Consider the following 26216-nt stretch of genomic DNA (forward strand, 5'->3'; position numbering starts at 1 on the left):
GATCATGCATATAGCCGTGTAAAATATTATCTTGCACTGTAGACACTGTAGACTGTGATGTTTTTTTAGAGTGGAGTTTCAAATGAGGGATGGGGATAAGTTGCTAAAAATAGCCTTATAACGTAATTCTGATTTAGAAACTGCAAGGCTACATGAGAGTCCATGCATACAACAAATGATGAATATAAACCTGGATGCAGACTAGTACATGCATTACCCTGAACACCGACGCTGGATTTCTGCTGTGTTCGCCCATGCAATTCAGCATATGCCAAAGCCGGTCCGGACAAGCAACAAGGGAACGCAGTGTACGATCGTAATTCGTGAGCTCTTCAGCTTTACAACAAGGAGCCAGAAGGGAAGCGCCTCCGATCTACAACCCTGAGCCAGGTCTGGCGGAAACGAAGTGATGATTGTGTACCATCGCCTGCCACATCAAGTTATGGGCGTGCTTTTGCTATCTAGATAAGAGAAAAGACGAGGGTGTGGCGGTAAGCAACGGACAGCATCCAGATTAGAACCATTGCAAATAAGACCCATTCTGTGTTTTGACATAACCTTAGGATTACAGCAGATCCTAAACACCGGAACGAAACAACGGCCGCTCCTTTGATTCAACCGCGGCCTCCAGTTGTCCAACTGCCTGGCGAAGCAGAGATGGCCACTTTTCAAGAAGGCCCCCACCAAAATGTAACTAATGGAACATGCTTCTCCAGACATACGCTACAAGCTACACCTCTTCAACACAAAACAAAGTTGCTGCGAAGGTATAGATAAACGTGTCAAGCAGAAAGAATGTTGGAAGAGGGGAAACGACGATCCCTGCTTTATCATATCCCAAGTTTCGTACCTTTTTTTTCAGACTTTCTGCACTTTAGTAGTAAGCTCCTTCAGCTTACTACCCTTTACACAATCCACGTCCTGCAATGAAGTACGAGGGGCGTCAAAAATGATGTAACCTTTATCCACCAAAATTCCTACCTAATGCTCATCACAACTTTTTTTTTTCAAAACGGACAATTAAGTACAATGGGCTGCGCACTAGGCGCTACACCACCAAACTATTACTAGGCACTACTCGGCCACCTGACTATTTCCCAACACATTCTAAGATGCCGATAATGAACGAGGAAATAAGAAATACTTCTTTAATATTGCTCGTGATATTCACATATCGACCTCAGATGATGGTAAAGAGCACTTTCATTATCAGATTCTGCAGGTGGAACAGGAGCTCACACGAAACATAGATTAATTGTTGCGTAGAAACAAATTTAGGTAAACAAATAGGTAGATGCCATGACAGTTAAAAGGGCAACTGATTTAGTGAGCTCATCGGTCATCAGCAGTCTCTAGGTGAAAGCTTAATCCCAATAAATATGGCATATGAATTTGTAAGCTAATTATCATGTTTATGCTACAGTGCCATGAAATGGAATCTATTTATCTACATCTTAGCAAAGTCACTGCCTCTATATAATATTATAATAGTTAACCAAGTTGGTTGCTGATGTTATTCTAAATCAATGAAATAGGGAAAAAAACATGTTACATTTATGCCGTGCCAGCTGAACAGCAAAACTCAAGTGTCACTTTTTTTCTCGAAAACATAGAAGAACTGCATTTTCTTTGTATTAAGAGAAATGGGGAGAGAGCCCTTAAAGACACATACCAACCCAAAAAAACAGATTTGAGATGCATGCTATGCTACATTTGTTGCATCTGAACTCTCAAGGATTCTACCATTTTTTAAAAAAGTTGTAACAGTATAGAATAAGAATGTTACATTGATGTTGTACCACCATCCATTAGATGTTCCCTACAATTAGTACATATCATCCAAATGTCAAAATAGAAAAGATATAAAGCTCTAAAATATCATATTCTTTAAAATAGATGTTTTGCTTTGGATTTCCGAGCAATGAAGTGCTAAAAAGAGAATAAACCGTGTAAGTACTAAGCTAATGATGCCATGCAATGGCACAAATACAATATACAAAAGCGAGCCAATTCAAATGTATCAGGATTGCAGATTGATATATGGTACTAAAACAGGAAAAAGGTAATTATGAGGTGGTGACATATACTAACTACGACTTAGTGCTGTCATTCTATCATTCACCCACTGAATCACCACAATGAGAACACTTGGATAAATCAAGTGGACACTGTGTGCTGTAAAAAGCTTGGTTGACTAGATAAAGAGCTATCAATATTTCCAAGTCCAAATATACTATGCATCAGTAGCGAACTCAGATGCTAACGGTAGGACAAAATGAAGGTACAGAATAGAAGTTGGTAGAGCACAAAGATGAAAAAAAAATGTTAAGTGGGATCTTTGTGCGCCATAATATTTTCTGCGGAACACATTAATGTAGCATAATTTATTCCAATTTGGGTCTAAGCTACTCAAATTACATATGTTCTGCATCACACTGACTGCCAAATTCCTTCATTCAACATTTGGAGCTTTGGCCAGTGTTTAGTAGCAAGTTAAAAGGGTATAAAAACTATAATACTAACAACTAGTGCCATTGGTGCTTCCAAGAACACAAACAGCAATATGTCATAGAAAATTTTACTCTACCTGCTTTATTGGTGACTGGAATTGTTAAGAGCTCATTGTGCAATGCACTTTTGTGTGTCGAGATGAAAATGAACAAAACCAGCAAGTGCACCAAAGTTAAAACCAGTGGGACAACTTTTTTTAACTAATCCCACAACATTTTGAAAGCCTCAAAGTATGCTACTCCAGACAATATGACAGTCCTAATGCACATTTTGTAGCCCAACACAATGTCTCATCATCCTTGCAGTTGCTAAAATAAGAGCGTAGGCATCTAGAATTGCCTAGTGTTTTAGGGCCACCTTTGGTTCGAACTTTACAGATATTGGAATTCCGAGATTGACCTCAGCTTTGCTGAACAGGCGACACCACCACCACCACTACCATCTAGACACCCTTTGCATATATTCCCCAATTCAAAAGCCTTTTTGGGACCAGGCAACAGCGAACACACACACACGCAAGACACTGTTAGCCCACGCAGGTCTGAGTTTTTACAAGACACTTCTATGACATACCATCATACAGAGAAGACACTTATCAGCACTTTCATGGTCACCAAAGGTTGTAGGGACAGCTCCAAACCTAGCACCAGCATGTAGAGCTAACCAGGTCATCTAAGGCATCTTACCAACCAACATCCACCGCCACATAAACATCAAATGCTCCATCCACCTCCAGGCATCGTCAAAAAACAGTATCTCATCCCAGTTACAGATCCAGATCAGAGTACCGATAGGGAGACGAAACGACACAGATCGAACGCAATTCCCCCTAATTACACGGTCATTCAGAAAAGTTGAAGAGGAGCGAAGTCGAAGACCACTCACCTTGCCTGTGGCCTCGTAGTAGTCGTTGAGCGCCCACTGGTACTTGGACTGATCCAACCCGAACCAGGTAGCCATGTACTCGTCGAGGCTGGCGTGCGCTGCGACGAGAACAGAGAGAGAATCCAAGCATTAGAACCCAAAAATCTCTGGACGAAAATCCAACAAAATCACGAAATGCGGTTCGCTCACCTTCCTGGACGCGCGCGACGGCGTCCCAGAAGAAGCCAAACGCCGATCCGTCGTGCTTGCCTCCCGCGGACGCCTTCTCGTACTGCGGCGGCGGCACCTGCACCGGCGGCGGCGCGACCTTCACAGGAGCCGACGGCGGGGGCGGGGTGAACACCACCGCAGGCGCCGCGAACGGGCTCTCGTGTTTCTGCGGCGAGGGAGAAGGGGAGGGCGACGGGGCTATCCTCTGTCGGGTGGGTGTAGAGAAATCCGAGCGCGGAGACTCGGGCGGCGGCGTGCGCAAAGCGCCCCGCGGCGTGCTAGCAGGAGACGGCGGCGTGATGAAGACGGTGAGGTTCCCGGCCCGCCCGATCATGGGCGGCGGCGGCGGCGACGGCGAGGACGAGGACCCCATTGCCTCAGCTGGGGGCGGGAGATATGACTGGGGTCGGCGGAGCGGCGTTGGGGGAGCGCGGCGTCTGCCTATGGAGGAGAGCGAGAAGGGCAGGGGGCGCTCGTGGGAAAAGCGCCAGACGCCATTGCAGACAAGGCAGCGGAGCTTTTGTTTGCTTCCTAAATTTCCACCTTTTCTATTTTGCCCTCAAGTTAAATAACGCGACTTTTGGCGTTGTCACCGGATGGTGCATGCACCGCGGACTTCCAAGGCCTTGTTGAGACCCCTTTAGTGGGTCCTAATGTCAGAAGCTCATAGTTCGTGGACCCAGCGTAGGTCTTCAGGGAATGATGCACGCGCCCAAGGTTTCTCGCTCGTATTCTCCGCTTTTTTTCTTCTCAAATCAAAATAGCTTGCCCTTTTCACGTTGGCTTTGCCCGACGCCTGCACCAGGTCTATGAACGTCGGGTTACGGCCTAACGGGAGCGTAATAGGTGGGGCCGCGCGACAGAGACAAAGGTTGTGGCGTGCTCGGATTTGGTATGGGAAAACTGGGTGTATGGGGACGTGGTGAGGTGCGAACGGTAAAAGGGCTTTGTCGCTGGATCCCACAGTCCCACTGTGCCCGGCGACGGGCGATCTATTGTATGAAAGACGTGAGGCAAGGGAGGTTACGGTTTTGCCCCTGCGTTTTGGTTGGAATATCAGTGTGATGACATTGTAGATTTGTAGTGCATCAGAGCATCTCCAACAACGTGATCTATAAAAATGCCCTATAATTTGAAAATAAGTATATTTTATAGAATTTAAGGCACAAATAAAACACCTCGCTCCAACAGTAAAGCCTCAAATCTAGATTATAGGGCAGTCCACTACGGTGTAGTATATTTGAGTCACTTGAGAGGGTGCCCTATAGTTTTTTGGCAAAAATTTATGAAATAGGGCACTGTTGGAGTAGTTTTTCCTGTATAGAGCCCCATATTTCAATTTGAGGCACTAGTTTGAGGCATTGTTGGAGATGCTCTCAGTTCCCTATTTCTTACAGCTTACTAATCTTTAGGGCTGGTCCCGACATTTTAGAGCACTACACAAAAACTTATATAGAAGCCAGTCTTCTCCTATATATATTCATGAACACGTCAATGAATAAATTATCTTTACATGACAAAAATCTATAAAATTGTTGAATGTTTATAAAACAACAAATTATGTATGATTCGATAATTACTAAATTATTAACAGTAAACATGTATTACTGTATGTGTAGTAGCACCTTACCTTAGGCTTTTTTGGTCATTTGTTGGTGCTGAAATTTAGAGACCAGGATGCTAGTTATTGTTGCTTAATGTAATAATTGATTGAATGTTTATTTCAAAAATTAATAATAAATAAAATAATGCATACTAACGAATGGAAATCCAACACGAAGAAGAACACAGGCTTACCTAGCTTGTTGGCATCAGAATAATCAGATTACGGACTGAAGATATAATTATACGATACAGAATTTAGAACGGAGCGACGACTACAACAACGACCAAAGATGTGTCACAACATCTACTTAGCTAGAGATCCAAATTTACGTGTGGCGCTCTAGACGATGGATGCTTCAGTTATATAGGACCTAGCGTCTAACTAATAAGCCAAAGGCTATAACCTGACAGGCCACAACCCATACATGTGTTATATGTATATACATACTTGGGGCACTTTGACTTTGGGGTTGGGGCGATCGTCCACCCAGCCCCCCCCCCCTCAAGACCGGCCCTACTCATACTCGTACCCATATTCAAACTTCATTATGCGAACATTGCATTATCTAGTACAAAAACAATGTTTTTGGTGACCATAGGTCATCTCCAACCATTCCCCCACATTTCTCCCTCTACTGTACTTTCTACTATATTTTACTATCTCACCCTAAAATATATTCCCACACAACCATTTACCCTATTCAGCTCCCCTATAAACTATAATCCAGATATTTAACAATTTTCATCAATTTTTTAAGTTTAAAAATCATATATTGTTTGTATTACCATAATACACATTGTTATCAGGTTATGATACTTAAATGGGTTAATATTGCAAAAAAATAAAGTAATTAAATAATGTGAGGAGATTAGAACTCGCCGCATGTATGGGGGTCGTCCTCTTCCTCGCCCTCTCCCGGGACTGCAGCCAGCCCACTGGCTTCGTCGATGCCACTCGTCCGAATCTGGTCTATCGGCTGCAGCACTCCCTATACGGCCTCAAGCAGGTGCCTCAGACATGGTACAATCGCTTCACCTCCTACTTGGCCTCCATCGGCTTCATCGAGGCCAAGTCGGACACGTCCATATTCATCTACCGACACGGCGACGACATCGTCTACCTCCTGCTCTACGTCGACGACATTGTGCTCACGGCATCCACCGTCGACCCTCTACAGTGCAAGATCGTCGCCCTCCAGCGGGAATTCGCGATGAAGGACATGGGCCCCTTCACCACTTTCTCGGCATCACTGTCGAGCGCCTACCTCAAGATATCTTCCTCCACCCGTGCTAGTACGCCATCGACATCCTGGAGCGGACTACATTTCCGACTACAAGCCCTGCTCCATGCCTGTTGACACTCAAGTGAAGCTTTCTAAGGACGATGGGCCCCCGGTCGCTGACGCAATGTCTTACCGGAGCCTGGCTAGCATGCTCTAGTACTTGACTTCCTCCAGGCCCGACATCGCCTACGTCGTCCAGTAGGTGTGCCTGCATATGCACACCCCACAGGAGCCCCATCTCACCGCTCTCAACAGGATCCTGTGCTACTTCCGCGGCTCCCTCGACTACGACCTTTTACTCTGACCCTCCCTGACGTTAGAGCTCGTGGTTTACACCGACACTGACTGGGCTGGTTGTCCCAACACGTGCCGGTCCACTTTCGATTGCACCGTGTTCCTAGGCACCAACCTCGTCTCCTAGGCCACCAAGCGCCAGCCTGTCGTCTCTTGCTCCAGCGCTGAGGCCAAGTACCACGCTGTAGCCAATGGAGTGGTCAAGACCCCTTGGCTACGGCAGCTCCTCCAAGAGCTCCACAGCCTCCTCCAGCGTGCCGCCCTCGTATAATGTGATAATGTCAGCGCGATCTACCTCTCCACCAATCCCGTGCCGCATCAGCGCACGAAGCACGTGGAGATCGACCTACACTTCGTCCTCGAGCATGTCATCGTAGGTGACATTCGGGTTCTGAAAGGGAAATGGGCTTAACCATTTCCTATAATCGATTTTGGTGGTTGACGTCCATCACAAACCACGTGGAGTAACTAGTTTGCCTAGATGTCATTTATCTCAGGTGCATAAGGTTCAACACAAACCAAGAAAGAAATTCAGTTGGGGACACAAACAATTTTGGAGCAAAGGACTTGAGAGTGTGCTGCATGTGGCGCACTAGACAGTGTCCGGTGTGCACCGGACAGTAGGCCCGCGCACAAGCGAACATGCCACTCTCGGGTTTCTGTCGGGCGCGCTCCGCTATAATTCACCGGACTGTCTGGTGTGCACCGGACATGTCCGGTGAGCCAGTAGAGCAACGGCCAACGGTCACTGCGCGTCAATGGTCGACTGCAAAAGTGTACAATGATGAATAGTGTGTGGCAGAAGTCAGAGCAGCGAAGTCAAAGGTCTCTGGACATGTCCGGTGTGGCACCGAACTGTCCTGTGCACTCCGACCCAACGGTCAAATCGCTCCAAACCCCAACGGGCGTGCTGACGTGGCACGCACCGGACAGTGAACATTGACTGTCCTGTGCGCCATCGGACTGTCCGGTGTGCCCATCGCCAGCAAAAACAGCCAATGACTAGGAAGTCGTTGGAGGCAATAAACACCCCCCAACCACCTCCTTCAATGACATCCAAGTATTCTGAACATCACAGTCATTGCAAGAGCAAAGGCAACCACTCCAAAGACACATCCAAAGCATTCAATCCACTCCAAGCCACAAAATCAACTCTATTGCTTAGAGACTTAAGAGAGGATTATTTGTGTTCTTTTGTTGCTCTTGTTGCTTGGATTGCTTTCTCCTTCTCCACTCCTATTCTCTTAAGTGCTTTGTAAAGCTTGCAAGAGACACCTAAGTGTGTGGTGATCCTTGCGGGGTCTCAGTGACCCAAGTGATTAAGGAGAAGGCTCATCCGGTCTAAGTGACCGTTTGAGAGAGGGAAAGGGTTGAAATAGACCCGGCCTTCGTGGCCTCCTCAACGAGGACTAGGTTCCTTGGAACCGAACCTCGGTAAAACAAATCATCGTGTTCACTTGTGTTGACTTCCATTTGATTTGTTTTCCCTCTTTCCTCTCTCTAACGTTTCCTTGCTAATATTGTTTTGAGTTTGCTACCAAAGTCACACACATCCATTTGAGCAACTCATAGCAAGAGAAACAATCTTCCGCACTCGGATTTAATTCTAACGCTAACCTTGGCCTTAGTGCAAGTTTAAGTTTATAAATTTCAGGTTTTGCCTATTCACCCCCTTTAGGCGACTTTAAATTGGTATCAGAGCCAGTGCTTCATTAAGAGTCTAACAAACTCGAAGTGATGTTTGGAGATCATGCCAAGAGGGAGATCGTAATCGGCGACAAGCCCACGGGCTCGGGGAGGACTCTATCAAGGGAGTCCGGTGACAAATACAAGGAGGAATCATCTTCCTCCATCAAGTCACTAAGGAAGGGTGACAAGAAGAAAAAGAAAATGAAGAAGGTGGTCTACTACCAGACCGACTCTTCATCACCTTCTAGTTCCGGCACTGAGTCGACAATTTCGAAGCGCCACGAGCGTAAGAAGTATAGTAAGATGCCTCTACGCTATCCTCGCATTCCTAAACGCGCTTGTGGGGGACAGATATCCCCCGGGTCCACTAGAAGGATGAAAGACCTCACGAAAGGCCCAAGGGCCCAATGAATCGTAAGGCCATTCCTTCGTGGGCCTAGGAAGGGACAATCAGTAAAGCGGGTCGACGTAAGGCCGGATTGGTGCAAGCCCGGACGGCCCACAGCGTTGAGCAAGCGACCACAACAAGGATCCGACTTTCCCACGCTGGAGCCCCATGCAGCGGAACCAGGCAAGGATAGGTCGGCAGAATCATAGGAAGATAGACTCAAACAGTTCACTATCTTTTAGGTGCACATAGTTATCATATCCACGTGTATTGCCCCACGGTCGAATATATAAGGCCTAGGGGGCACCCCTTCAAAAGGATCGATCCCATTACTCAGCCACCCACCTTAACTCTCCACGTTCTCACTTTAGAGAGCTACCTTGTAACCCATTACACAAAGCATACTCACCAGGACGTAGGGTGTTACGCATCTCTAAGCGGCCCAAACCTGTAAACACTGTCCATTGCCCCTCGTGCATCTGGCACGAACCATTTTGCTACAGTCGGCGACACCGTCCTACTCCTAAAACACATTGAGGGGCAACCCCGGGTGTGCGGTCGGACCCAAAACACCGACAGCTGGCGCGCCAGGTAGGGGGTGTGTCGACGATCCAAGCTAGCTCAATGGCCGTCACCTTCCACAGCAGGATCACCCTCCGTCCCGGATCCGTATTCTGCTTCGGAACAATCTCATCCATAGCAGATGAAGAGGGAACTCTACACCGCATTGCAGATCCGCCGAAAAAGAAGTCTCCTCCAACAAACTCCGAAAATACCGGAGAAGCGCAACCTCCAGCTCTCCGAAAAAAGATCGCCTTCAGCAAGCCAGGGGCCGAGAGCCCGCTGACTCGGAGAACTCCATTGTCTACCTCCCCGACGAAAGAATGGACACAGGTCGCAAGAAAGAAAGAAGCCGGGAGAAAGCAAGTTGTTCTTTCCGTTCCTCCACCCTCAAAGGAGAACGGAAACAAGATCGTCACGACCACCGAACCATTCTACCCCGACGTCCTCTTCATCGGGAGAGTGGAGTCGCCCCCCATCTCCGACGACGAGCCGACCGCGCCCGGAGAAGAACCACCTCAGCGGGAATCCCGTCGACGGAGAAACCGGCGCCGAAACATTCGGCGACACCACAAGGCCGGAGAACGGGATCCGGAGCAACCTGTTTTGCGGGACGAGGTCTCGGAGATAGGAGAAACTCCAGAGGAACGCGTCTTCAGAGAACGAAGGAACTCCCGACGACGTGATCGCCGCCGGGCTCAGGAACAGCCGAGCAAGATGCAAGGCAACGCCGGGCGAATCCAGTCTTCGGGCGCAACCTGAATCCCGACTTCGCCCGAGCCATGAACACGCCGAGTGAAGTTGGAGGAGTACTAGCTCGGATAGCTGATGGACTCCCTCGGACTCCCGACGCCGAGGGCTATCGACGAATGTTCACTCAGGCAGCCAGCCATCTTCTACCGCTCGCTCACCCGCCGAACGATCTACGACACGCTATCAATAGCCGTCGGGACGCGCGAAGCTCCATCAATGCTTCGCGTGAACGACGGCACGAGAACGAGATTCGCTGCCGGGAGGAGTACGACAGGGATCATGGCATCCCAGCTCGGAGCTAGGCCGCCAGAACTGAGTCGGCAACGACCTCAACTGGCGGTACTACCCGGGGACGGTCGAGGAACCACAACAACTACTCCCCTCCCCGGGACAGACATCATCCCTGACGACAGGAGGACACGTGTGGAGTGTCTGCTCTTACTCCACGCCTTAGGGCCATCCAATGGCCTCCTAACTTCAAGGTATCCAATGTCGATAAATATGAACCTAAGCAGGATCCAGGGGGCTGGCTAGCCGTCTACACCACCGCTGCTTGAGCTGCCGGGGCGTCCGAAGACGTGATGACCGCGTACTTACCCATTATCCTCGGGCAAGACGCGCTGCAATGGCTGCGACATCTACCCCGACACTGCATCGACGACTGGGGCGACTTCAGTCGACGCTTCACCGCCAATTTCCAGTCCCTCTCCAACAAACCGGCGCAACCATGGGACCTCAAATCCATCAAGCGCCGGGGGGGACGAAACTCTCCGGTCATACCTCAAAAGGTTCCAGACCATGAGAAATAGTATCCCTGAGGTCACGGAGGCGGCCGTGATCGAGGACTTCTACAGAGGATCCAACGACTCGGCTTTCGTCCGAGCCATATTACAGAAGGCGCCGACCACCTCCGAGGAGCTGTTCCGGGAAGCCGACCTCTACATCACCGCCGACGAGCGAGCCCAGGACCTCATCGGAGGAGCGAAGCCCGCACCGGCAGCACCACGACGCGACGCGAACCAGCAACCCGACAAACGCTGGGAGAAGATACCTCGCGAAGAAGTACACGCCGCCGGACCACCAGCCTCTCGCGCCCGGGGAGGACCTCGCGGAGGCGAGCGCACGCTGGACGACATCCTCGACGCCCAGTGCCCGTACCATAAGGACATGCGCCACACTCTTCGGAACTGCCGGGACTTCAAGCACTCCGTCGGGCACGACCGACCCTTCCAACCTCTACCTCCTCCTCCGCCGAGGGGAGGGCCAGAAGAACCACGACAACCCCAGCAGCAGGAGGAGGGAGGAGGAGGAGCTTTCCCGCGCGTTGACAGGGAGGTCAACGTCATCTTCGGCGGACATGGATCGCAGGAGAACAGAAGACAACAAAAGCTCAACGATCGCCAGATATTGGTGGCGACCACCGGTCCTCCCGCCCCATACCGGTGGTCGGAGCACCCGATCACCTTCACTCGGGTGGATCAATGGCTCAACTTCAACCACCCTCGCAAATACCCGCTCCTCGTCGATCCGGTGATCCGAGAGAGCAGGGTGAAGAAGGTGTTAGTGGACGGGGGGAGCAGCATCAACGTCACCTTCCCCCGGACACTCCAAGGCTTGGGAGTTCACCTCAAAGAGCTCCGCGAGTCAGACACTCCTTTCTTCGGTATCGTGCCGACTGAAGGGGAATACCCGCTAGGCCACATCTACATGTCCGTCACCTTCGGAACTCTGGAGAACTACAGAACCGAGTTCCTGAGGTTCGAAGTGGCCAACTTCGACTGCGGGTACAACACCATCATCGGGAGGCCGGGATTGGCAAAATTCATGGCCATCCCGCATTACACGTACATGATATTGAAGATGCCAGGACCACAAGGAATCATAACTGTGCGCGCCGACTTCCAAGGCGCCGCAGAGTGTTTCCGAGTGGCCATCCAAGAGGCCCTCACCACCAAGCCGTCGACGACTTCTCCAACACAGGCGAACTCTAAGCCTGAGGAGGACCTCGCAGTACCGGCCAACGAAGCTCAGGCTGCAACCTCTATGCGGTCGACTGAAGAAACTAAAAGGATCAACCTGGGGTTTGCTGATGAACGCAAGACTGCCATCATCAGCTCCACCCTAGGCGACAAATAGGAAAGTGCGCTCGTCCATTTTCTGCAAGATAACCGAGACGTATTCGCATGGCAACCTGCGGATATGCCGGGAGTCCCAAGAGAACTGGCCGAGCACAAACTGAAGGTTTATCCCCAGGCAAGGCCGATCCGGCAAAAACTACGTCGTTTCACGCCCGACAAGAGAGAGGCCATTCGCGCCGAGCTAGCTCGCTTGGTCACGGCTGGATTCATTAGAGAGGTGTTACACCCCGAGTGGTTAGCCAACCCTGTTCTTGTACTCAAAAAGAATAAAGTGGATTGGCGCATGTGCGTCGACTATACTGATCTCAACAAACACTGTCCAAAGGATCCCTTCGGGCTCTCGAGGATAGACCAGGTGGTGGACTCCACCGCTGAATGTTCTGTGCTGTCTTTCCTGGATTGCTATTCCGGATACCATCAGATTAGTTTGGCAAAGGAAGACGAGGAAAAAACAGCGTTCATCACTCCATTTGGTGCTTTCTGTTATACCTCCATGTCGTTCGGCCTCAAAAACGCTGGAGCGACTTATCAGAGAGCTATTCAAACATGCTTAGCCGATCACTAGGGCAAGCGCGTGGAAGCCTACGTAGATGATGTGGTAATCAAAACGGAGAACTCAGAAAACTTCATCGAAGACTTACAGCTGGTTTTCAACAGTCTGCGGCGGTATCGATGGAAGCTTAATCCTGAAAAATGCGTCTTCGGAGTACCAACATGAAAGTTACTCGGATTTATTGTCAGCCACCGGGGAATTGAAGCTAATCTAGATAAGATTGAAGCTATCATGAAAATGGAGGCACCACGATCGCAAAAGAAGGTCCAGCGACTTACCGGATGTATGGCAGCTCTGAGCAGATTTATATCCAGGCTGGGAGAAAAAGGTTTACCATTTTACAAGGTACTCAAGAAAGTAGATAAGTTTCAGTGGACCTCAGAGGCACAGGAAGCTCTAGATGCACTGAAAAAATTCTTGACAACACCACCAGTACTGAAACCGCCACGGCGAGCCACATCAACTCAACCAGCTGAAGATCTGCTGCTGTATATCTCTTGCACGACTCACGTGGTAAGCACCGCGTTGGTAGTCGAGCGAGCAGAAGAAGGACATGCCTACCCAGTGCAACATCCTGTTTACTTCATCAGTGAAGTTCTGGGTCCCTCGAAGAAAAAGTATCCTCAAGTTCAGAATCTATTATATGCAGTACTTCTAACTGCCCGCAAGCTACGTCACTACTTTGACGACCACAAAGTCATAGTAGTCACTAGTTTTCCAATAGGGGATATTCTTCACAACAAGGAAGCCATTGGCCGAATAGCCAAGTGGGCCTGCGAACTGGGATCTCATGACATCGAATTTCGACCTCGCACTGCCATCAAAATTCAAGCATTGGTTGACTTCGTATCAGAGTGGACTGAACAGCAAGTACTAGATAACCCAGAGACTGCAGAAGTATGGCGAATGTATTTCGACGGCTCGCTGAAGCTGCAGGGAGCAGGAGCAGGAATTCTCTTCACCGCACCTAGAGGCGAGCACCTCAAATATGCCCTCCAGTTGCTATTTCCAGCCTCCAACAATGCAGCCGAGTATGAAGCTCTGATCCATGGACTGAACATCGCCATATCATTGGGCATGAAGAGACTGATGATGTACGGAGACTCTCTGGTAGTCATTAGCCAGATAAACAAAGAATGGGATTGTTCAAGCAATTCAATGGGGAAGTACTGCACTGCCGTCCGAAAACTTGAAGATAAATTTGAGGGTCTGGAATTTCATCATGTAGAAAGAGATCGGAACACGGCAGCCGATGTATTGTCCAAGCTAGGATCCAGTCGAACTCAGGTCCCACCTGGAGTCTTTGTACAAGAAATACTACATCCGAGCATCTCAATGGATCAAGCTGAAGAATGTAATATTATAAATCAACCAGAGTCAGACTCTGATGACTGGAGAAGGCCAATCATCAGGTATATAAAGAATGAAGAGGAACCAGATGACAAAAATGCAGCCGAGCGCATTGCCAGACAGTCGGCTCACTACACACTCATTGGGGAGACATTATACAGAAGGGGTGCATCAAGCGTCCTCATGAAGTGCATTCTCTCATCTACTGGGAAGCGACTTCTGGAGGAGGTCCATGCTGGGCAATGTGGAATACATGCAGCGTCCAAGACACTAGTCGGGAAGGTCTTCAGGTCAGGATTCTATTGGCCAACAGCGAAGAGTGATGCAGCCGAGTTAGTTCAGAGGTGCGAAGCTTGCCAGTACTTGTCAAAACAACAACATCTACCAGCACAGCAACTGCAGACCATACCAGTGACTTGGCCCTTCGCATGTTGGGGACTGGATATGATTGGACCTTTCAAGAAAGCTCAAAGAGGATACACTCATGTACTGGTAGCAATCGACAAATTCACTAAATGGATAGAGTTCAAACTCATTGCTTCTTTAACCTCAGCTAAGGCCGTGGAATTCATACAAGACATAATATTCAGATTCGGGATACCAAACAGCATCATAACTGACCTAGGATCCAACTTTACAAGTTCAGAGTTCTTCGACTTCTGCGAGCAAAAAAGCATTCAGATCAAGTATGCTTCTGTAGCACACCCAAGAGCCAACGGGCAGGTTGAGCGAGCCAACAGGATGATACTGGAGGCACTCCGGAAAAAGGTCTTCGATAAAAATGAAAAGTTCGCAGGAAAGTGGATAAGGGAATTGCCCTACGTCGTTTGGAGCCTAAGAACCCAGCCTAGCCGAGCTCTGCATGGAAACACTCCATTCTTCATGGTCTATGGGTCGGAGGCAGTGTTACCCACCGATCTCAAGTTCGGGGCGCCAAGGTTGATCTTCGAAAGCATAGCAGAAGCCGAAGCTACTAGGATGGAGGACATTGATGTACTTGAAGAAGAACGGCTAAATGCAGTAATCCAATCAGCACGGTACCAACAGACTCTAAGGCGCTATCACGACAAGGCCGTGCGACAGCGATCCTTTTCAGTAGGAGATCTCGTCCTCCGCCGAATTCTAACGGGGGAGGGACGGCACAAGTTATCACCCTTATGGGAAGGACCCACTACAAGAAACTGGTTAAAGAACGTGGGTGAAAAACCGTCGAACTTAATGTAATAGGCCGTCGAACTTAACGTAAGAACGTGGGTTTACCGACGAATATAGCCCACGGCGGTTTTTGGACGAACTTAAAGAATTAAGTTCGACGGCCCCCACGTTCTTAACGTTAAGAACGTGGGTACCGTCGAACTTAACTTTAAGAATGTGGGTACCGTCGAACTTAACGTTAAGAACGTGGGTTTTTAAGTTCGACGGGGACCGTCGAATTGTGTCCCTTAAGTTCGACGGCACCCACGTTCTTAACTTTAAGAACGTGGGTACAGGTGGCCGTCGAACTTATGTGTCCTGCGTGAGTCGGCGCGGGCTGCCCATTAAGTTCGACGGTACCCACGTTCTTAACCTTAAGAACGTGGGTACCCACGTTCTTAACTCTTTTCTAGAAAAAAATAAAAAATACAGAAATGATAAATTAGACACACATAATAACACATGCAACACAGAATATCACATACAATACAATTTTCAAACACAGGGATATATATACATATCACAAATTCATACAAGTCCAAATATACATAAGTTCACAAATTCACACAAGTCCAAATACATAAGTTCACAAATTCACACAAGTCCAAATACATAAGTTCACAAATTCACACAAGTCCAAATACATAGGTTCATATCCATAGTTCTCATTTTTAGTTCACAAGTTCAAACATTAGCTCCATCGCTCTCGATCAGGACATCGGATTGTTGTTCGTAGCTCCACCACTAGAATTGAGACATCTGTCCGCAAAGTCAGCGTGAGGGGGAGGAGTCACTTGATGAGAGCCGGAATCCTACAAAATAAACCAAAATTCTCATAAATATACAACTGGCATTAAATCACATGTACACCAAGATATAGGAAAGCATGATAAACATAGCGTCCTTTTCTAAATAAATATAGGAAAGCATTAAATCACATGTACACTAAAATTCTCATAAACCAAAATGATCGAGAGGTACAAGAAGGCACACGCCGTTGGCTCTTCCTCTGGCCCCCCACTATTTGGTTACTGTTGGGAACAGAAAATTATTCCAACTATTTGCTTTATCTGTTGAAGCAATTCTACCAGCAAGAATCCGCAAAACTGCGCAACCAGATCCAGATGCTGCAAAACACTAACAGGTAGAGTTCTGATGTAAGTAACTATGAGTTCGTGATGGCTAGGTTGTTTATTTGTCAGACTCTGATTGCTGAATTCTTGTTTCAGAGTGAGCTGCTGGCTGCCGAGATCAATTACATGGCCAAAAGGGTAATACATACATGTTACCTACATGCATAAACCTCAGACCTCATTCATTTTAGCTAATCCTATCTAGATTCATTCGTTTGCATCATATCCTATCTGCAGGAGAATGAGCTTCAGAATGACCACATGAACCTCAGGACCAAGGTATGATTGCTAAAATGACCACATAAACCAAAATGAGCAGCCCTCGGATGCATTCAAAGTGTAGAGCCAAGCTAATGTATGGCTGACATCAACCTGCAGGACCCAAGAACATGCCCTACAGGCCACCGACCAGAAGATCAACCTGCAGGACACCAAGAACATGCCCTACAGGCCGCTCAAGTGCCAGTCCTACTGCCTAGGATTCTTCTGCCCAGGACCACTAAATTCTTGGCAATTTTAAATCGCCTAATCTATCGCACAGCGGCATCCAAGAACAATAAAGAACAGGGAATGAGCTACTGGGCTTCAGATCTAATGATCCATTAGTATGGAACAGTCCGAGGTAAGGATTCTGCGTCATTAGAAATGTAACTCAGCAGATTGTGAATGCAAGAAGCAGACTCAAAGTCCCAGATCATCTGTTTAGATGCGCCTCAGCCATGCAAAAACTTAGATGAGTTGGGCAGATTGTTTAGATGCGCCTCATCCATTAGTACGGAACAATCTGTAGTGACAGTTTAGATGGCTGCTAATTTTTAATAGCTTAGATCATCTGTTTGGCCATTTCAAATAGCTTAGATGGCTGCTAATATATAATTATATGTACCACTCATATCAATAGTGACAGTTTGGTCGAGTGGTCTAAGACGCCAGATTTAGGTTCATAGATGGATAGATGGAGTACATGGCCACTAACTACAAACTGAGCCCACAAAGCCTAGCCATGTACCATTTCATTTGCTAGAAATTAAATAGGTTCATAGTCACTAACTGTTTTTAGTGTGCATCACTTGCTGTTTTCACTTTTTTGCTGAATCTGTAGTTTGATTTCAGATAGTTTGATTTTCTAGTTTGATAGTCACTTTTTTGTTGAATCTGTAGTTTGATTTCAGATAGGTTCATAGTCACTATCTCAATTAAATAGGTTCATAGACACTGAATCTATAGTTTGATTTCAGAAGAGCTCAGGTAGGTGAGAATTGAGAACTAGCCCAGGTAGGTGAAAATGGTGCACTGTGGCCCCCCTTTGATAGTGACTAAAGCTAGACGATAAAACCAATCTAGACTTAGTTTATTTAATTAGGAGGAAATCAACTAGCATTGAAATTCAGGAACGTACCGCAGGTGACGGAAGTGGCTGTGTTGGCCATGGGGGGCGTCCCCAAGGCCCCATTGGATGTGTAGGATATCCCCATGGTGGTGGTGGCCAATATCCCATACCTGGTTGTGGAGGAGGAAGAATCTGTCCTCTAGGAGGCATCGACCACTGAATGTCCATCTGTGGGTTTCCTTGTCCGGTCTCAGAACCCTATAACCAAATAAAACGATGCATGATTATAATTGTAAATGAAAGTAAATATACTACAAAACTATACCTGTGTTTCATTGGTGTTTGGGGTCTGTCCAGATTGTGACGGACGGGTGAACTGGGGTCCCATTGGAGATCCCATCTGAGCACTATACATCTGCAAATACAATAAGCTTGAGTTTTATTTTAAACTAATGTATATATAGAGTTTAAACTCACACATGGGATGGTAATCTTATCTAGCACATGCATCATAGAAGCCACAAGCAAGTTACCAACTGAACCATGAGTTAGGCTTTACCAACTGAAGTCACAATTCACTGATGCAGGCAACTAGCAGATGACAGAAATTGCGATTACACATTACACAAAAAACAGCTAATCAAGAAAGCAAACAGGAAAAGCCTAGATTACACATAACACAAAAAATCAGCTAATTCACTGATGCATAGATGCTGATGGCCTTGTCATTAGGTTCAGGTATATATATATCTTCTCTCTGAAGCTATGATGTCTGAAAAAAGTGAAATGAAACACATGGTTGAACTGATTGGTTTTTACGAGCTCGATCGATTCGTTTCCATGTCGCGCAGCAAGAGAGCTGTCGCAGTGGAAATGCTTCCGGCTGTGGGACAACTACTGCGTGAAGAACAAGAGATGCGTCGACGAGTGCCTGGGCATGGAGGGGAAGGGCTACACCCACGGACACTGCGAGCTGTGGGCGTGCATCTGTTGCAGGAAAGATGGCGAGGATGAAATACTAGCTCCTAGCGGCTGGGCGGCCCTGAGCAGCGAGCAGAATCACCCATCAGTGTCAAACAAACGAAGCGTTAGGGGGGGAGCTCAAATGGTTTCCACATTTCGCTGTATTGTAGCGTTTGAGCTTGGCTAAACTTTTTGAGGCTACAGATCGATAGAGAGAATAAGACGTAATAAGTACGCAGTTTTTGGTTCACCCAGCTTCTTTCTAAGTGCACTTGGGAAGTTGGGATTGGGTCCAGTCTTTTGATGAGCTTGCCGTGGATGCCTTTTCTATGGGCTATGAGGACGGCGTCCCTTTCTTGTTTGTTTCTGTTTGTTGAGAGAGAGAGGATTGAAGGAGGGCTTCGAAAGCAAAGAACCTTTGCACTGGAGAGATCTTTGCTGCTATCAGATGCACGCAGCAATATGCTTCGCTATCCTCAGAAAACCTATGGCCTCTCCTAGGATCGAAATATCCTCTCTTTCTTTTGAAAACTCCTACCAGCTGCCCAGATCACTGGCAGAGACAAGACCAGGAGAAGGCCGGGGAAGTAGCTCACTGTTGTTTGGAGTTGGAAAGGCTCGCTCGACCAGCTGCTTTCAATTCACTCCGTGGGGAAGTTTTTCTGAACTGAAGGGTACCAATCGGATTCACGCATGCACTGGCCATGAGATAGAGATTCACGGGCAATGGCCTGCCCTGAATAAACACTACAACAGTCTGTTTGAGGCAGATGATGTTCAACTATTTCTGGAACCAGAGCAGCTGAGAACCAGAGCATGCAGCTGATTAGTGTGTGCAACTAATTCTGGAACCAGAGCAGCTGAGAACTTTCTTGTAGAAAGCCCATGGCAGCTTGGCGTTAGACAAGTGTGTCGATGTTCTTTAATTCTTTGAATTTGCCCCCAGGTTGCTTGGCTAATGTTAAGGGATTGACATTGTCTCACTTAGCCTAGATTCAACTAATCACATCCTGAATCTGAAGTGGTTGTGCTTGTGCAGTTAAGGGTATGTTCATATCACAGGCTGTGACAACCTCCTAATAAATGCAGAAATCACTCAACAATTGACCAGACCGATTTTATGCTGTCTAAGGCTCAGAGCGATTTAGATAAAAAAAAATATGGGCAGATTCTGAGCGGATTAATAAAATTATTACCTGCATCAGCATTCCCTGCATCATCTGAACTTGTTGAGATAGATGTTGAACTTGTTGTTGTTGTTGTCTTAGTTGCTCATCAAGCTCTGATTCCCTCGAAGTTGAAGTTCGAGATCTACTCCCCGCCGAGGAAACTGACCGACGACCAAAGCTATCGCGACTCACAACCCCATCGCCGATCCCCAACCTAGAAACATCACAAGTTATGATAATATAGTGTTTATATATCACAACTTTGATCTTATCATACCTCCCATGTGGTAGCCCACCACCGGCAACATATGCTGCATCCGGATCGAAAGGTGCCTCCCTCCAATCTAGATCATCGTCTCCTGCTTTCCTCCTAACCTCCTCAGCATAACGAGTCTACAAAACAATTTATGTTAATTATAAATGAGTCACAAGTTAATTAAGAATAGATAGTAATTATTTACACCTACCAGCTTTTCTGTCGCGCTTTCGTCACATAAAACTTCTGGATGATCTGGATCTGGACCTCGGTGTCCCTCCATGTAAACGTCAATGAATCGGGGTTCAACACCATCACGAGCCTCCTGCAGTAAGAGACATAATAAAATATACAAATTTGTCTGAGGGAAAAAGACTACATGTTACTTAGCTCGTCATACCATTCGTTGTGATTTCCTAATAAATCCATCTGCTCCAAATCGATGGAGGCCCGGTTTGCTCTTCCGGTTCAAACGATTTCTATCTGACTTCACTTTGTACTCATCTGAGGACCAGTACTCGCAGAGCTTGACCCAAGCTTCAGGATGAGCAGTGAGCCAGTCCACTTCACTTTGTTTGTACTCCTCTGCTGTCAAGTGGATTTCACATGTCTGCTTGTTGGTCATTCTTTGACCCTTCACTTTCTTGAAGTACACGGTAACAGCTTTGACCCGTGCATCTGACATTGAACCATTTATAACTTTTCTAGCAGCATTGTGGAATACACGTTTTGCATGTTCTTCGTTCGCTGTTTCGTCCAATCTAAATTGTTCCTGCAAAATGAAGAAGCAATTAAATTCATTTATAGACGCCCACGATAAGTAAATTTAAAAGACATAATAAACTCACCCAAAACGATGACCACACTGCGTCTTGGTGAGTACGGTCGGGTCCATATGGTTTGAGGCCCCAGTGAGCCCAGTGATACGCCCCTATCTCTGCCCCGTTGAGTTGTACCACCCCTGGATAGTGAAAACGAGCTATAGATCCTAGCACTGTGTTAACTGGTGTCCGATGACCTTTGCCACTCCATGCCACCTCCACCCAACTCCTCTCTCCTGCAGGGTTTATGACCCTACGTTGGTCCAAGGGTTGTGTCGGTGGAACTCTAAGGGACCGCAGAAACCTACAAAATTGTAAATTGTGCACTGGTAATAATATCAATCCAACAAAAATGGAACTCCTCGTCAAAATAAAATTACCTGAAGTTCGTTGCCTGTGTCGTTGTAACAACCTCGTCATCAGCCTCTCCATCGGCCTCTCCATCGTAGTCCTCCCCATAGTCATCATCATCACGCATCGGTGAATCTTGGCGTGCCAGCTCGTCCTCCTGCCTAGGTGCATTGTGCTCTGCCGCCTCGCGCGCTTGCTCAAATGCATTGTGGTCCTGCTCTAGCATAGGTCCACTTGAGCCTATCGCCTCACGCTCTGGCTCAAGTGCATTGTGGCCTGCCACATCGCGCTCTTGCCCAGGTGCACTATGGCCTGCCACCTCGCGCTCGTGCCCAAGTGCACTATGGCTTCCCACTTCGCGCCCCTGCTCCTCCATGCAACCAAGGAGCTGCTCTAGCCGTTGCCTTGACGCTGTAGAGCCCTACAAACATAATCAACAATGAGATATATCAAGTACTCGATGTATACGTAGAAGAAAAGAAAATAAAACAAATTAAATACCTGGAACAACATAGAGGATGTATCCCCACCACCTGAACCCCTAGTCGACCGTGACCTCGAGGAGTCACCACGGTCTCCGCGCTTCTTCCCTTTGAGCTTGTCCATGACCCTCATCATCTGCACAAATTTCATTACAAGAATTTAAATATATATACTTTTAGTATTGAAATAGGAATGCATATACAAGAATTTAAATATATATACTTTTAAAAAATCATCGGCATCAGAATCTGCTTCAGCAACACGCTGCTCAATTATTTCAAGTCTTTGTTGTTTTTCAAGAATTCTCTGTGACTTACGAGTCCTTGCCCTAGAAGGACCTGGTTCTTCTGCCATCAAATCTATGGCAAGACTAGCTACTGCATTGAGCCCTAAATCCTCAGATATAGTAAATTCTCTATTTTCTGACTGATCGCCATCTTCTTGATAAATATCAACAGAATCATCATCTTCGTTATTTGTGTTGTAATAATCATACCGTAACGGATGGACTTCAGGATTAATTTTGTATACAACCCAACAAGACTTCAAGTTTTCATGAGGATATGTTAGATAGTACACCTGTTGCGCTTGATGTGCAAGCACAACATTGCTATAATCGCTGCCTTTAAACCGTGATTCATGCTTTACCGCCACAATTCCAAATTCATCCTCTCGCGTTTGTTGCGGATCAAACCATTCACAATCAAATAACACAAACATGAACTCTTTGGCCCCACCAAGAGTGTACTCCGTTATGTCTTGAAGAACACCATAATAGTCATGAGTGCCTCCGTCTGCATTTGTGGCAGTTGCTACTACCCCACTGTTTGTCGTGGCTGCCTGCGGGCGGATTTTTTCTAATTTTGATGTTCGAAAACGGTATCCATTAATATCATAGCGGCTATATTTTCTTGCTTTCAACTGACCATGTGATATCTGTCGCAAATCATCCGAGACTAGAGAGTCAAGTTTCTTACACTACATAGAGCAGAAAAAAAGATATAGGTAAATAGCAAGTCATATGTGCAAACTAAGTACACAAAGGAAAATTATAAAGAGATAATTACATGCTCGTGGAACCATTCAACGAAACATGGACCTCCATTCATCCCTTTCATACGTAGATTATCCAGTTCCTTTGGTGTAGGTTTGTGGCCAGCTAAATATATGGAATCAAACATTTCAAAGTATGGATCAAGTTCCTCCATGTTGGTGTACAAGTAGAGCATGGTGAAATTACGCTCTCTTATGTCAACATAATGTGCAATAGAAGCTCCGACCCCTTTCCCCTTCCAGAGAAAAACACTAAGGTCGGTCGAAGGACCTTCTTCTTCAGTATGATACCGTGTTGACTGAGCATTCACGTTGTTAGTGTGTGATAAATACTGACTTGAGAAGATTGTGATCTCTTTAGCTGCAAAGGCCTCTGCGATACACCCCTCAACCCTTGCTTTGTTCCGCACAGTAGCTCTAAGTTTTTTCAATTCTCTTTCTTGACTGTACATCCATCGGAACTGCACTGGTCCTCCTACCAATGCTTCATAAGGTAAGTGCACTAGCAAATGTTGCATCACATTCATAAATCCAGGCGGAAATACTTTTTCCATCTTGCATACAAGCACCGCGATTTGTTTCTCAAATTGAATCATCAATTTCTTTGAGATATGCTTAGCACATATATGTCTATATATGTAACTAAGTTCAGCAATCATCTTCCACAAAGGAGGCTTCAAATAGCCACGGAACATTACTGGCATAAGTCTTTCCATCAAAATATGGTAATCGTGAGCCTTCAAACCATTTAATTTATTAGTGTCGAGGTTAACAGTACGTTTTATGTTAGCTGCATAGCGGTCTGGAAACTTCAACATTTTCAACCATCGAAATACTTCTTTTCGCTCTTCCGGCTTTAGACAGTATGGAGCTCGTGGTGTCCTCTCCTTTCCATTAGGATTTAATTTGACCTCAAGGCTAGGGCGATCGCAAAGATTAGCTAAATCTTTCCTGGCATTGATGTTGTCTTTTGTTTTACCCTTAATGTTTAGACACATGCTTATGATGCTTTCAGCAACATTGCGCTCTTGGTGCATCAAATCTATGTTGTGTGGTAAAATCAATACCTTCGCATACGGAAGTTCCCAGAGAAAAGAAATATGAGTCCAGTTGTGATCTTGACCATAGCCTTCAAACTCATGACCTTCTGCAGCCCTTTGAAGGGCACGATGTTGTATCATGATATCTTCACCCATTAAACGTTTTGGTGGACCGTCTTTAACTTTTATGCCTCTTCTAAATGACTTCGTATCATTTCGAAACAGATGATTGGATGGAAGAAACCGTCGATGACAATCAAAGAATGAGACCTTTTTACCATGCTCCAATCGATATGCTTGTGTGTCCCCCATGCATATGGGACAACACAGTCGACCGTGAACACACCAGCCAGACCAAATACCATATGCAGGCAAATCATGAATTGACCACAAATATGCCGCACGTAAGGTAAATTCACGTTTTAGATGACCATCATAATCCTTTACCCCTACCCATAGCTCTTTGAACTCTTCAATCAACGGTTGCATGAATACATTGATCTTCTTTCCAGGATGTTTAGGCCCTGGAATAATAAGGGCAAGAAATATGAACCCTTCTTTCATGCATTTGTTGGGAGGGGGGTTGTAGGGCATGATGAAAACCGGCCAAAAAGAGTATGAAGTTGAACTGTTGTCGTAAGGAGTGAAACCATCAGTGGACAAGCCTAGACGAACACTCCTAGCGTCTCTTCCAAATTCTGGGTCAAAACGATCCAGAGCCTTCCAAGCATCGCCATCTGATGGATGCATCATAATGTCTAGGTCTTGGATCTCACGTTCTCCTTCCTTATGCCACAACATTAGCTTCGCAGTTTCTGGGGTTAAAAACAGACGTTTAAGCCTTGGAGTGATGGGCATATATCGAAGTTGTTTAACTGCCACTTTTGTAGCAAAAGTAGCTCCATCCTCTTTTAGTACCTCCGCATATCTTGATTTACCGCATTTCTGACAATGGGTGCTCGCTTCATATTCCTTCCAGAACAACATGCAATTATCTTCGCACACATCAATCTTCTTATACTTCATCCCAAGACCGGACACAATCTTTTTAGACTGGTATAAGTCTTTTGGCATCTTATGGTTCGATGGGATGAGATCAATAATCAGATTGATTATATCGTTATAGCAATTATTCGAGAAGTTATACTTTGCCTTCATTGCCATAAGACGTGTAACCACCTGCAACACAGTCACAGTGGTGTCGTCATGCACTTTTTCCTCTGACGCGTGAAGAAGCTTGTAAAACTCCTGCACTTCATTTGGTGTATCCTGTTCTGAGGCCAATGTTGGATACTCTCTACTAATATCAGCCACCAAGTCATCCATCCGATCCTCCTCATCATCATCAATTATTTCTGACTCTGTGATATTCTGCTCTACTTCTCCATGTGAGCGCCACACAAGATAGTTAGGCATAAACCCATTCTTGCAAAGGTGATGCTCCAGTTCTTCGATCTTTCTCACATACTTAAAATTCCGACACTTGGTACACGGACACTTCACCACACGAGGTCCACCGGAAAATGCGAGATCCACGAATTGTTTTGCAACCCTAACCCATTCCTTTGAGTGACCTAGAGTCACGCTATTGAATCCATCATACATCGCCCTTCTTCTATTGTCATCCATTTGCAAAACTAAATAACCCAATGTATAAAAAAGTGTAAATAAACATCATTAAGCATATAAACATCATTAAGTAATTTCGTTCATCTAAATCATGCGCTTATATGTTAGACCGTCTTCAAAAGAAAGATCATCAAAGTCACTATTAGTAATCAAAATCATGCAATACTTATATATGCACTTAGCTGTCTACTCAAAATCATAATTAGTCTGGAATATAATGTTTCCCAGTATTTCCCATAATCATATGTGCGTAGTTATTATTACCAGCTGATTCCCCTTGATCAATTTTCTTGGCTTTCTGTATTTTGTTTAGTTTTATGACCGTACCACTAAGCAAAATGATGAATGAGCTATAATAAAAATTTAAAAGAACATATGCAGTGATCATTATAATTAATATTCCAGATCCTATATATACATATCCAGTTATATTGGGTTGTACACTCCTGCTGAAATTAAAAATGCTTCACATACTGCTGTACTGCTAAAGAACCATATGTGGCCATATTGTTGTTGAGGTTGGTGGTTCATTCTTGTGCTATTGATATGCATAATGTTTCACAATGTGGGTTAA

General features: G+C 46.2%; 1 protein-coding gene and 1 long non-coding RNA gene across 3 annotated transcripts; one reads left to right on the forward strand and one right to left on the reverse strand.

Moving 5' to 3' along the window:
* Positions 1-285: 285 nt before the first annotated feature.
* On the reverse strand, positions 286-4192 carry LOC100281223 (uncharacterized). 2 transcript variants are annotated; one of them, NM_001154142.1, is made up of 5 exons: positions 3586-4098; positions 3397-3494; positions 1787-1819; positions 851-921; positions 518-759 (listed from the first exon to the last, which is right to left on the reverse strand). In NM_001154142.1, exons 1-4 carry the CDS (start codon positions 3977-3979, stop codon positions 859-861), a joined length of 588 nt encoding a protein of 195 aa, NP_001147614.1. In that variant the 5' UTR covers positions 3980-4098; the 3' UTR covers positions 518-759; positions 851-858. The 2 variants fall into 2 exon arrangements, with proteins under 2 accessions (XP_008677187.1, NP_001147614.1); XM_008678965.4 differs by lacking the exon at positions 1787-1819 and having other exon boundaries at positions 286-759; positions 3586-4192.
* Positions 4193-16634: 12442 nt separating this feature from the next.
* On the forward strand, positions 16635-17014 carry LOC103653533 (uncharacterized). Its single transcript, XR_565538.2, has 3 exons — positions 16635-16685; positions 16785-16826; positions 16926-17014. It is a non-coding gene; the product is annotated as an uncharacterized lncRNA (long non-coding RNA).
* Positions 17015-26216: the final 9202 nt, after the last annotated feature.

Source organism: Zea mays, chromosome 4 (genome assembly GCF_902167145.1).
Source record: "Zea mays cultivar B73 chromosome 4, Zm-B73-REFERENCE-NAM-5.0, whole genome shotgun sequence".
NCBI lineage: Eukaryota > Viridiplantae > Streptophyta > Magnoliopsida > Poales > Poaceae > Zea > Zea mays.

Excerpts from the sequence above, each read along its gene's own strand:
- LOC100281223 (NM_001154142.1), bottom strand. The coding sequence starts at position 3,979 with ATGGGGTCCTCGTCCTCGCCGTCGCCGCCGCCGCCGCCCATGATCGGG. Across the intron at positions 3,495-3,585 it reads CGTCGCGCGCGTCCAGGAAG|CGCACGCCAGCCTCGACGAG; the intron begins GTGAGCGAACCG and ends TTCTCGTCGCAG. Across the intron at positions 1,820-3,396 it reads ACTACGAGGCCACAGGCAAG|GGAACATCTAATGGATGGTG; the intron begins GTGAGTGGTCTT and ends TACTAATTGTAG.